Genomic DNA, 12,935 nt, shown 5'->3' with positions numbered 1-12,935 from the left:
GGTTCATCTTTTCTCATGGTTGTTGTGAGGTTGGACGGCTCATGCTCGCAGTGTTTAGAATGGTGCCTGGTACCTGGCATTTAACCTGTTACTATTCCCTGTAATTCATTATTAGAAGTAGAGGTATGCAGGGCGCTGGCCTCTGGGGCTCCCAGGCAGTCAGCTCCTCTTCGGGCACTGACACCACTTGTCACAGCCCCGAGCTCTGTCCTCTTGAGCCTCTATACTGAAAGCCACAGTGTATTCTGGGGGTAAAAGAGGATATTTTGCCTCTATTTTTCTTTTTTGTGAATTCCTTTCTTCAAATTGCAGCAAAACAATACTTCCAGGACTTCCTTGGCGGTCCAGTGGTTAAAACTCCTAGCTTCCAATACAGGAGGTATGGGTTCAATCCCTGGTTGGGAAACTAAGATCCCACATGCTGTGAGGTGCGGCCAAATAAGTAAATACACATTAATAATAAATAAACATAGTACATCTAATTAAAAACAAAAAACAATACTTCCTTATACTATAAAGCATTTTGTTTGAGTCTCTTTTTCCTTTCTTTTTTCTCCTCCTTTGTTGTTCAGTCACTCAGTCATGTCTGACTCTTTGCAACCCCATGGACTGCAGCATGGTAGACTTCCCTGTCCTTCAGCTGTGTCCCAGAGTTTGCTCAGACTCATGTCTACCGAGTTGATGATGCCATCCACCCATCTCATCCTCTGTTGTCCCCTTCTCCTCCTGCCCTCAATCTTTCCCAGTGTCAGAGTCTTTTCCAATGAGTCAGCTCTTCACATCAGGTAGCCAAAGTATTGGATCTTTGGCTCAGCATCAGTCCTTCCAATGGATATTCAGGATTGATTATCTCCTTTAGGATTGACTGGTGTGATCTCCTTGCTGACCAAGAGACTTTCAAGAGTCTTCTCCAGCACCACAATTTGAAAGCATCAATTCTTTGGTGCTTAGCCTTCTTTATAGTCCAACTCTCATATGTGAACATGACTATAGCTTTGACTATATAGCCCTTTGTTGGCAAACCCTGTCCCAAAAATCAAGCATGAACTCACTCCACCATAATCTGAGACACTGTTTTGCTGCTTAGTTGTTTAGTTCTCTGACTCTTCTGACCCTGTTGACTGTAGCTCACCAGGCTCCTCTGCCCATGCGATTTCCCAGGCTAGAATACTGGAGTGGCTTGGCATTTCCTCCTCTAGGGGATCTTCTGCACCCAGGGATCAAACCCACATCTCCTGTGTCTCCTGCCTTAGCAGGCAGATTCTTTACCACTGAACCACCTGAGAAGCCCAATATAACTTCTTACAAATAATAGCTTAGGGTCTCAAATGATTGTTTAATTCATATTTGCCTTTTTTTTTTTTTTCTTTTAGGAGAGAGACAAAGCTGCAAGAATTATTCAATCAGCTATAATCAATTTCCTCACTAAACAACGATTTAAAAAGAGGGTCAGTGCAGCCTTGGTCATTCAGAAATATTGGCGAAGAGCCTTAGCAAAGAGAAAACTATTAATGTTGAAAAAGGCAAAACTAGAAAGAGTTTACAGTAAATCAGCATCTATTATTCAGGTATGGTATTCTGAATTTTTAGATTTAAAAAGGTTTAATGACATTTTTAAGAGAGTAAAATATGATAAAGTTTTAAATTAAATTTTAGGCTTCTATATTTTATCTAGCACTTTAACAAATATTTGGTATCTCCCCACCACGTGTAAAACTCCTGGCTGTGTTCAACCTGAGGACCAAACAAACCGGAGCAGCTGCTTTGCTCTGACAGAGGGAGCAGTTTAATTCTGCACCCATGCTGGCTTTTTTGTTTTACATTTTGCTGTTGCTGCTCAGCTGCTCAGTCATGTCCAGCTCTTTGAGACCCCACGGACTGCAGAACGCCAGGCTCCCCTGTCCTCCACTCTCTCCTGAAGTTAGCTCAAATTCATGTCCATTGAGTTGGTGATCCAACCATCTCATCCTTTGTCACCCCCTTCTTCTCTTGTCATCATCTTTCCCAGCATATGATATCCTACAATTTACTCATCTGTTCTATTGTTGGTGGATATCTGGGTTTCTGGTTTTGAGCTGTATAACTAAAGGTTTTATGAACATGCCTTTTGGTGTGAAATAGATACACTCTGTTTGGCGCATACCTATGAGTACAGTAGTTTGCCTTAAGGCATATGTGTTTCAGTTTTAGTAGATACTGGCAAGGAGTTTTCTAAGGTGGTTATAGGACCACCTGTTGTTTAAAATACTTGGAGGTTATCTCTTTAATTTCAGTGATTCTAGTCAGTGTGTAGTGGTACCCTAGAATAGTTTTAATTTGCATTTTGTTGATAATGAATGACATTGAACACCTCTTCATATTGAAAATCTTTTGTGAAGTGTTTTCTCAAAGATCTTTTTTTTCCATTTTTTATTTTGATTGTTTGCCTTCTTGTGGATTTGTGTGAGATCTTTATATATTCTGGTTATTGCTCCTTGTTGTATATGTATGTTGTAAATATCTTCTCTCAGACCATTACTTATAGTTTTATATCTTTCCAGTGAAAATTCTTAATTTTCTTCTGTGGTTAGTGGGTTGTGTGTGTGTTTTTTGTTTTTTGTTTTCAACCATTTGAGGAGTACTTGTTTAACTACTAAGACCTTAAAGATATTCTACTATACTATATTCTATTCTGAAAGCATTAATGTGTTGTCTTTCATTTTTAGATCTCTCTTGAAATTCATTCCTGCATCTGATTTGTGCTAGGGACCCTATTTCTTTTTGTATATATGGATAGCCGTTGTTTCAGCTTCAGGTCACTGAAATGACCACCCTCACCTCACTGCCGTGCTACCTACAGTGCACATCAAGTCTTCTTTTCGCTGCCCAGTGCAGTGTGTGGGGTCTTAGCCCCCCAACAAACTGAACCCCTGTCCCCGGCACTGGAAGCCAGCATCCTGACGGCTGCACTGCCTGGGAATTCCCCTAGGCACAGATTCTTACACGTGTGGTTTCATTTCTAGAATTATTTACTATTTCATTGTTCTTTTTGTCTACCATTGAACCATACACTCTAGCTTTACAAGAAATCTGAACGTCTGGTAGACAAAGACTTCTTTTGTTTTCTTTAAGAAGTTTTTAGCTATCCTAAGTCCTCTGGATTTTCTTACAGATTTTGAAACTGAAGTTTAAAAAATATCAGAATTTGAGATTTAACTGAATATGTCAGTTTAGTTAGAATTGATACCTTTAGCTACTGAACATGGTACTAATAAATACCTATTTATTCAGGCCTTCTTTAAAAGCCTCCTAAAATGGTTTTATTATCTGATGCAAGAAATCTTAAATACCTTTACTTAGACATAGTATCCATTTTTTTAAATTTAAATTTAATAAATTTTAACTTTATGCAGAGCAAAATTAAAATTTTAATTTTCAAATTATTAATAATACTCAGTAAAATGTGCATGTCTGTTTTGGTGTGCAGTTACACAAATTTAAACACACACACAGGTTTTGAACAGTCCATCTCCCAGAAGAACTTTTGCATTCCATTTCTCTGTGGTCCGTTCTTCCTCCACACCCATGCACCAAGCTCTGTTCTCTATTACTATAGTTTTGCATTTTAAAAAATATCGCATAATGGAGCCTTACAATAGGTAAGCCTTTGAGATTGGCTTTTTTTCTCTCTGCAAGAGGCCTCTGAGCCTCATCCAAGTTGTTGCATGTATCAGTGGTTTATTCTCCTTCATTGCTGAGTAGTGTTCCCTGGTATGGTTGTCCCACAGTTTGATTATATATTAATCTGTTGAAGGATATTTGCATTGTTTCCAGTTTTAGGTGATTTCATTCTGTTAGGGTAAATATCTAGGAATGGGATTGCTGGGTCTTTTGGTAAGTATATGTTTAGCTTTATAGTTCAGTTCAGTCGCTCAGTTGTGTCCAACTCTTTGCGACCCCACAGGCTGCAGCACGGCAGGCCTCCCTGTCCATCACCAACTCCCAGAGTTTACTCAGACTCGTGTCCATTGGGTCAGTGATGCCATCCAACCATCTCATCCTTTCTGTCATCCCCTTCTCCTCCTGCCTTCAATCTTTCCCAGCATCAGGGTCTTTTCAAATGAGTCAGTTCTTCACATCAGGTGGCTAAAGTATTGGAGTTTCAGCTTCAGCATCAGTCCTTCCAATGAATATTCAGGACTGATTTCCTTTAGGATGGACTGGTTGGATCTCCTTGCAGTCCAAGCAACTTTCAAGACTCTTTTCCAATACCACAGTTCAAAAGTATCAGTTCTTTGGCACTCAGCTTTCTTTATGGTCCAGCTCTCACAGCCATACATGACTGCTGGAAAAACCATAGCTTAGACATCACCAAACCGTCTAGACTGGCTTATTCCCTTTTGCACGCCTACCCACAGTTCAGTTAGAACCCAACTAGTAAGAGTTCCAGTTGCTCTGTATCCTCAGCAGTGCTGATCACTTGTATTTCACCCGTTCTGATAAGTGTGTAGTGGTCTCTTGGTTTTAATTTGCATTTTCTCAAAGGCTATGTATATGTTTTCAAATGCTAAACTGCCTTTCAGTCATCTTCTTTATAAAGTGTGTTGAAATCTTTTGATCATTTTTATAATTGAGTGCTAATCTTATTGAGTTTTGAGATTTCTTTCTATATACTGGATACAAGTTCTTTGTCAGTGATTTGTCTGCAAATGTTTTACAGAAAAAGTTGGTCCTTGGTCTTGGTGAATGTTCTGTGTACTGGAAAAGAACGTGTATTCCGTTATTGTTGGGAGTACTGTTCTATAAATGTCAGGTTGATAGTTCTTTTATGTCCTTACTGATGTTAACTTATCTTGTGCCAAGAAAGCAGTATTTAAGTCTCCAACATAATTGTGGATATTGTCTTTCCCTCTTTGGTTTTATCTACATGTATTTGAAGATGTTTTGTTAGGTGTGTACACATTTGGAATTGTTCTGTCCTCTAGGTGAGTTGAGTTTTTTATCATTGTTTATTGTTCCTTTTTATCCCTCATAATTTTCTTTGTTCTAAAGTCTACTTTGCATGTTCTTACTATAACCAAACTAGTTTTCACTTGATTATCATTTGCAGGGTATATTTTTTTCCTTTATTTTATTTATTAGTTACTTAAATCGTTACATACAGCTTGAAGTCTTGAGAGCATTTAGTTTTTATGTTTTGAAAATCTCTGTCTTTTAATTGGTGATTTAGGCCATTTATATTTCAGATATTTATCAATATGTTTGGGCTTTGGTCTGTCATTTTATCATTTACTTCCTGAATGTTAGCTTTCTTTCATTTTTCTCTTTCCCCTTTCCTGTCTCTTCAATTATTTGAATACTCTTTAGTGTTTCATTTTAGTTTATCTTTTTTTGTTTTAATTACTATTTTATTCCTTTGTACAGGGATTTGTTTGGGAGATTTTTTGTGTTTTTTGGTTTTTTTTTGGTGGGGGGTCTTTTTTTTGTTTTGTTTTTTGGTTGGTATAGGCATTTCAGTATACAAAACTTTTACTTAGAATCAATACTTTATCACTGTTAAATGGAATGTAGAAAACTTAGCACTATCTAGATCCCTTTGCTCCCCTCCCTCATTTTTATGTTTTAGCAGCGACTTAGCAGCAGTAGCAGTTTTATTTATTAAACTTATATACAACTGAAACCACATCAGGCAATATTATAATTTTTCCTTTCAATCATAATAAAATTTTAAGGAGTACATGAGAATCATATTCTATTTGTGCAGATTTTTATCATTTCTGTTGCTTTGCTTTCTTTTTTTATGGTATTTGCAATTTATGAACCAACAATGATGCATTATAATTAACTGAAGTCCTTAGTTTCCAAGGGTTTCACTATTTATATGGTATAGTTATGTGTTTGACAGAAATCCTGCCCTAATAATCCTTTCTGCTTTACATATTCATCTCTTACCCTTCCTCAAAATCCTTGGCAACCACTGTTGTTTTTATTGTCTCTCTATTTTTGCTTTTTCCAGGATGTCCTATAGTTTGAATTCAGAGATATATAGCCTTTTCAGATAGATTCTCTCACTTCACAAACACACATTTAAGTTTAAATAGTCTTTTCCTGCCTCAGTGGCTTATTTCTTTTTATCCCTGAATGCCATTCCATTTTATAGATATACTACAGTTGTTTATCCATTTGCCTATTGAAGGATATATTGGTCGAGACAATTTTTTCCCCAATCATTTTTTTTTCCTTTCTTGTTCCGCATTGATACTTTGCATTGATCTTCAAGTTCATTACTCTTCTGTCATCTGCATTCCACTACTGATCCATCCCAGTGAGGTTTTGTTGTTGTTTTGGTTATTGTGTTTTTTAGTTCTGATATTCCCATCTGGTTCTTAGTTGTATCTTTGATTTTTTTATCTGAACCTATTAATCCTTCCATTAGTTCCCACCCCATCTTAGCAATATTTGGAGTGTTTTGGACAGGAGCGTCATCTTACAGCTAGAGCAGACTGTCCAGAGCTTGATGACCAGCAGTCAGGATCTGCTTGAACTTCACAGCTTGCACATTGCTGGGATAATTACAGGGTTAGGGAACAGGGGGTGCTGGGAAGGAAGCAGACAGCAGGCAGCTTCTTACTCCTCAAGTCTTTCCAAAATTACACTTTTTAACCATGTAGCTAGAATTCCTAAATTTTATTCTTAATGAAAATACTGACTCAGAAAGTGATCTGGCTCAATTATTTCTCAAAACTATTTGTTGACATTTGTTGTTGTTCAGTTGCTAAGTCATGCCTGATTCTTTGTGATCCCAGGGACTGCAGCACGCTAAGCTTCCCTGTCCTTCACTATCTCCCAAGGTTTGCTCAAACTCATGTCCATTGAGTCAGTAATGCTATCTCACCATCTCACCCTCTGCTGCCCCCTTCTCCTTTTGACTTCAGTCCTTCCCACATCACTCTTCTCCAGTGAGTCAGCTCTTTGCAGCAGTTGGCCAAAGTATTGGAGCTTCAGCTTTGCATCAGTCCTTCAGTCCTTCCAATGAATGGGCTTCCCTGGTAGCTCAGACGGTAAAGCGCCTGCCTACAATGCGGGAGACCTGAGTTCAATCCCTGGGTCGGGAAGACCCCCTGGAGAAGGAAATGGCAACCCACTCCAGTATTCTTGCCTGGAAAATCCCATTGACTGAGGATCCTGGTAGGCTACAGTCCATGGGGTCACAAAGAGTCGGACACGACTAAGCAACTTCACTTTCTTTCCTTTTCCAATGAATATTCAAGGTTGATTTCCTGTAGAATTAACTGATTTGATCTCTTTGCTGTCCAAGGGACTCTTATTAAGAGCTTTCTCTAGCACCATAATTTGAAAACATCAATTCTTTGGCTCTTAGCCTTCTTTATGGTCCAACTCTTACATCTGTACATGACTACTGGAAAAACCATAGCTTTGACCGTATGGACCTTTGTCGGCATTACCAGGCCTGTAATTCATGGTTCCTCCTATGAACAGTTTCCAATCATTATAAGATATCTTATCAACCTTGATAGAAGGGGGAATATAAGAAACAGAGATATATTCACAGGAACTTACTTAGAATCAATAGATAGCAGAATATTACTATAGCTTTATTTTTCTAATGTTATTCTAATATAACATAAACTTATTTATATTTCTTATGTCTCTTGAGTACAAATGCCATGTAAATATCATCAGTATTTCAAGAAAGATTTCTGGATTGGCTACAGTTGTATCAACACAGAAAAAAACTATAAACAAAAGAGACAAGTATCTCCTTCAAAAATATATTGCTTTTAAGTTTAATATGTTTGTTTTTAAGCAAAATGTTAGAAAAAATGATACTTTCAAAGGTCTTAAGCATAGAATGTTGTGTCTATTTTATTTTCTGTCCTTTCTTTTTTCAGAGACACTGGAGAAGATATTCCACTAGAAAGCAATTTCTGAAATTGAAATATTATTCAATTATCCTGCAATCTAGGATAAGGATGATCATTGCTGTCGCTTCTTACAAACGATACTATCGGGCTACCGTGACAATTCAGAGGCTCTGGCGTGCTCATGTGAGAAGCAAGCAGGATCGACAGAGATATGAACTGCTAAAATCATCCACCCTTATAATCCAGTCCGCCTTCAGGAGATGGAGGCGACGTAAGAGGCAATCACAAATAAAAGCTGCCATAACATTGCAAAGAGCTTTCAGAGAATGGCGTGTCCGGAAACGTGCTCAAGAAGAAAGAGCTGCCGTGGTCATACAATCCTGGTATAGGATGCACAGAGAATTACAGAAGTACTTTCACCTTAGATCTTGTGTTGTCATCATTCAGGCAAGATTTCGGTGCTTTCAAGCCCAAAAGTTATATACAAGGACCAGAAAGTCTATCCTGACTCTGCAGAAGCACTACAGAGCGTACGTGAAAGGAAAGGTTGAGCGCACAGGCTATTTGCAGAAACGGGCTGCAGCCATCCGCCTGCAGGCTGCTTTCAGGGGAAGGAGAGCACGTAAATTATGCAGGCAGATCAAGGCCGCTCGTGTCTTACAGTCGTACTGGAGAATGAGACAGGACAGACTCCGATTTCTAAACCTTAAGAAAAACATCATCAGGCTGCAGGCACACATAAGGAGACATCAACAATTACAGACATACCAGAAGATAAAGAAAGCTGCCCTCATAATTCAGATTCATTTCCGAGCTTACATCTCAGCCAAGGAAGTTCTGGCCTCTTACCAGAAGACACGTTCTGCTGTTATCGTCCTGCAGTCTGCGTGCAGGAGAATGCAGGCCAGGAAAAAGTTTCTTCACATCCTCACATGCGTTGTAAAGATTCAATCATATTACAGGGCTTATGCTTCCAGAAGAAAGTTTCTGAGGCTCAAAAAGGCTACAGTAAAGTTACAATCCATTGTCAGGATGAAGCAAGCCCGCAAACACTACTTACATTTAAGAGCAGTTGCACAACAGAGAGAAGAACGCCTGCGGGCCTCTTGCATCAAACTGCAAGCTTTCCTCAGAGGGTACCTGGTTCGGAAGCAGGCGAGGCTGCAGAGGAAAGCCGCTGTTACGCTGCAGTCTTACTTTAGGATGAGAAGGACGCGGCTGGACTACCTGAAGGTCCATCACGCAGCTGTTGTCCTTCAGCATTACTATCGTGCGCACCGAGCACGGGCCCAGCAGAGGAAGCACTTCCTGCAAGTCAGAAGAGCCGTGACCTGCTTGCAGGCAGCTTACAGAGGGTACAAGGCCCGCCGGCAGCTCCAACAGCAATCTGCAGCTGCTCTGAAAATTCAAGCTGCCTTTAGAGGCTACCGTCAGAGGAGGAAATACCAATCCACGCTTCAGTCTGTGCTCAAGATTCAGAGATGGTACAGGACACGCAAGATCGTTTCTGCCGTAAGAAGCCAATTCTTCAAAACAAGGACAGCTGCGATTTCTCTCCAGTCCGCTTACCGTGGCTGGAAAGTTCGGAGGCAGATCAGAAGGGAACATGAAGCTGCACTGAAGATTCAGTCTGCTTTCAGAAAGGCCAGGGCCCAGAAGGAGTTCAGGGTGTTAAAAACAGCTGCAGCCGTGATCCAGCAGCATCTGAGAGCGTGCGCCGTGGGGCGGAGGCAGCGGACGGAGTACAGGGCGCTGCGCCAGGCGGCAGTGACGCTCCAGTCCTCCTGGAGGGGCCGAGCAGCCAGGAGGCGGATTCAGAAGCAACAGAGATGTGCCATCATCATACAGGCCTACTACCGGAGGCACGTGCAGCGGAAGAGGTGGGAAATCATGAAAAAAGCGGCTCGCCTAATTCAGATGCATTATCGGGCTTATCGTACAGGAAGAAAACAGCATCATTTGTTTCTGAAAACCAAAGCAGCTGCAATAATCCTACAGTCAGCTTTCCGAGGTGTGAGAGTGAGGAAGAAAGTGAAGGAGATGCACCAGGCAGCCGCCACCATACAGTCTAGATACCGAGCATACCAAGCCAGAAAGAAGTACGCCAGCTCCAGAGCAGCGGCCGTCATCATTCAGAGGTGGTACCGAGCGGCTAAGCTCGCAGGCCGTCAGCGTGAGGAATATCTTGCAGTAAAGAAGGCAGCACTGAAAATCCAGGCCGTCTATAGAGGAGTCAGAGCGAGAAGACAGATCCGGCGCATGCACACGGCAGCCACTCTCATCAAAGCCGCCTTCAAAATGCAGCAGTCACGGAGGAGGTATCTGCAAATGAGAACAGCAGCCGTTGTAATTCAGGTAAGGTACAGAGCGTACCTCCAAGGTAGAGCTCAGCGTGCAAAGTACCTGACGACTCTGAAAGCCGTAGCTCTCCTCCAGGCCGCTCTCAGAGGGGCAAGAGTTAGACAGAGCCTGAGAAGGATGCGGACCGCGGCCACGCTCATCCAGGCCCGCTACAGGGGGCGCCGACAGCAAGCCTATTTTAATAAGTTAAGGAAGGTGACGAAAATGGTGCAGCAGAAGTACCGGGCAGGGAGGGAAAGGAACGCACAACTGCGAAGGTACAACCAGCTGAGACTCTCCGCAATCTGCATTCAGGCTGCTTTCAGGGGCATGAGAGCGCGAAGACGCTTAAAAGCCATGCACGCCGCCGCAGCCGTAATCCAGCGGAGGTTTAGGACTCTGGTAAGGAGAAGAAGATTCCTGTCTCTCAGGAAGACCACCGTGTGGGTTCAGAGGAAATACCGTGCAAAGGTTTGCGCAAGGCATCACTTACAACAGCTCCAGTTGCAGAAGGCGGCTATCAAAATCCAGTCCTGGTACAGGGGGTGGGTGGTGAGGAAGAAGATACAGGAGATGCGCAGGGCGGCCACAGTCCTCCAGGCAGCGTTCAGGAGGCACCGCGCTCAGGCGAGGTACCAGGCCTGGAGGCGCGCCTCGCAGGTCATCCAGCAGCGATTCCGGGCAGGCCGGGCTGCGCGCCTGCAGAGAAGACAGTACCTCCAGCAAAGACACTCTGCCCTGGTCCTCCAGGCTGCGTTCAGGGGTATGAGAATCAGAAGACGTCTGAAAAGGATGCATGCCTCCGCGACCCTGATTCAGAGCAGGTTTAGGTCTATAGTGAAGAGGAAAAGATTCCTTTCCCTCAAGAAAGCTGCTGTTTTTGTTCAGAGGAAGTACCGAGCCACTATCTGTGCCAAACATCAGTTATACAGATTCTTGAAGTTACAGAAGGCAGTCATTACAATCCAGGCATCTTACCGAAGACGGATGGTAAAGAAGAAGTTACAGGAGATGCACAAGGCTGCAGCCGTCATCCAGGCAGCCTTCAGAATGCACAGAGCACGCCTGACCTTTCAGACCTGGAAACACGCCTCGGTTCTCATTCAGCAGCGTTACCGGGCCTACAGAGCTGCAAAACTGCAAAGAGCACTTTATGTCAGATGGAGGCATTCTGCAGTGGTCATTCAGACTGCATTTAAAGGGCTGAAGGCAAGGCAGCTTTTAAGGGAAAAGCACAGAGCAGCTGTCATAATACAAAGCACGTACAGGATGTACAGGCAGCGTGTTTTCTACCAAAAGCTTCAGTGGGCTACAGAAGTAACACAAGAAAGACATAGAGCGGATAAAAGGAAAGCTCTTCAACACGATGCACTCAAGGCGGCAACCTGTGCCCAAAGCGACTTTCAGGATACGGCCATAAGGAGACTGATGCAGGAAAGGCAGCATCAAGCTGCCATTACTGTTCAGAAGCATTTTAGAGCCTTTAAAACACGGAAGCACTATCTCCACTTTAGGGCAAAGGTAGTTTTTGTTCAAAGAAGGTACAGAATGCTAATGGCAGTGCGAACCCAGGCAGTCATCTGTATCCAGTCTTGTTACAGAGGCTTTAAGGCACGAAGGGGTATCCAACGCATGCACCTGGCTGCCACACAAATTCAGTCATGCTACCGAAGGCACCGGGCCACAGCTGATTATCAGGCCAAGAAAAGAGCAATTGTTGTCATACAGAATCGCTACAGGTTGTACGTCAGAGTGAAAATGGAGAGGAAGGGATTTTTAGCCATTCAGAAATCTGCACGAACTATTCAGGCTGCTTTCAGAGGCATGAAAGTTAGACAGAAATTAAAAGCCATGCCCGACAAAAAGATGGCAGCCCCCACTCCCCAGCCTGCATTCTACTGTCACAGAACTGAGAGCCGGCATGAAGCTGGCCAGAGTCCAGCACTTGTGGCTCAAGGGCTGTATAAAGCTTCTCTGGTTGGCCCTTCACAGGAAATAGAGCATCATTCTCAAAGAAAGGCTGCAGTCACAATTCAAAAAGCTTTCCGTAAAATGGTCAGAAGAAGACTGGAAAAACGGAAGCGTGCTGCCATGCGAATTCAGTCCTTCCTTCAGATGGCCGTATATCGCAGAAGATTCCTTCAGCAGAAAAGGGCGGCCCTCACATTACAGCGGTGCTTCAGGACACAGCAAAGCAGAAGACAGTTCTTACTGTACAGAGAATCAGAAGTGGGTTTGCAGAAGCCCCACAGAGCCTTTCTGCCTGCGAAACATCAAAGAGAACTGTACTTACAAATGAGGAGCAGTGTAATCATTATTCAAGCTAGAGTGAAAGGATTCATACAGAAACGGAAGTTTCAGAAACTTAAAGATAGCACCATAAAAATCCAGGTATTTATGCATTTAAGTACAAAGCTTTCATTCATCCTTTGACCAGTATTTCTTAGAATTCTCAAAATGAGCTGTATCAGGTTATAAAGAATAAGAGGTAGTTTATGTAACCATTTCTTTAACCTTCCAAAATGGAAGGTTTTTGAAGTTGGGTAAAAAGTTCCAATAATTGTCCACCCCAGACAGCACAGAACAAGATTGTTCTGGACATGATCACCCTAAACTTAAGTTATGACTGCATAGTTAAAAGCAGAGACTTTGATTCCATACGGTTGCAGCTGGCAACCTTACATGTTTTGAGAACATCTAGTGGTGTCCTTGAGTCTAACATAAAGTTCA

The 12,935-nt window shown here is 42.2% G+C and overlaps 1 protein-coding gene across 2 annotated transcripts in view; it reads left to right on the top strand.

The window, feature by feature from the left end:
* The window catches only part of ASPM (assembly factor for spindle microtubules), a 60,984-nt gene that overhangs the window by 32,035 nt on the left and 16,014 nt on the right, over positions 1 to 12,935 (top strand). Inside the window, exons 17-18 of one of the 2 annotated variants that reach the window (XM_061161068.1) lie at positions 1,374 to 1,568; positions 7,893 to 12,596. In XM_061161068.1, the coding sequence (XP_061017051.1) occupies positions 1,374 to 1,568; positions 7,893 to 12,596 (4,899 nt within the window). The remainder of the gene's footprint in view (positions 1 to 1,373; positions 1,569 to 7,892; positions 12,597 to 12,935) is intronic. The other variant, XM_061161070.1, reaches the window with a different exon arrangement.

This window comes from Dama dama, chromosome 14 (assembly GCF_033118175.1).
Source record: "Dama dama isolate Ldn47 chromosome 14, ASM3311817v1, whole genome shotgun sequence".
Lineage (NCBI taxonomy): Eukaryota > Metazoa > Chordata > Mammalia > Artiodactyla > Cervidae > Dama > Dama dama.
The sequence above is the reverse complement of the archived record's forward strand: the minus strand, read 5'-3'. Positions and strand labels throughout refer to the sequence as shown.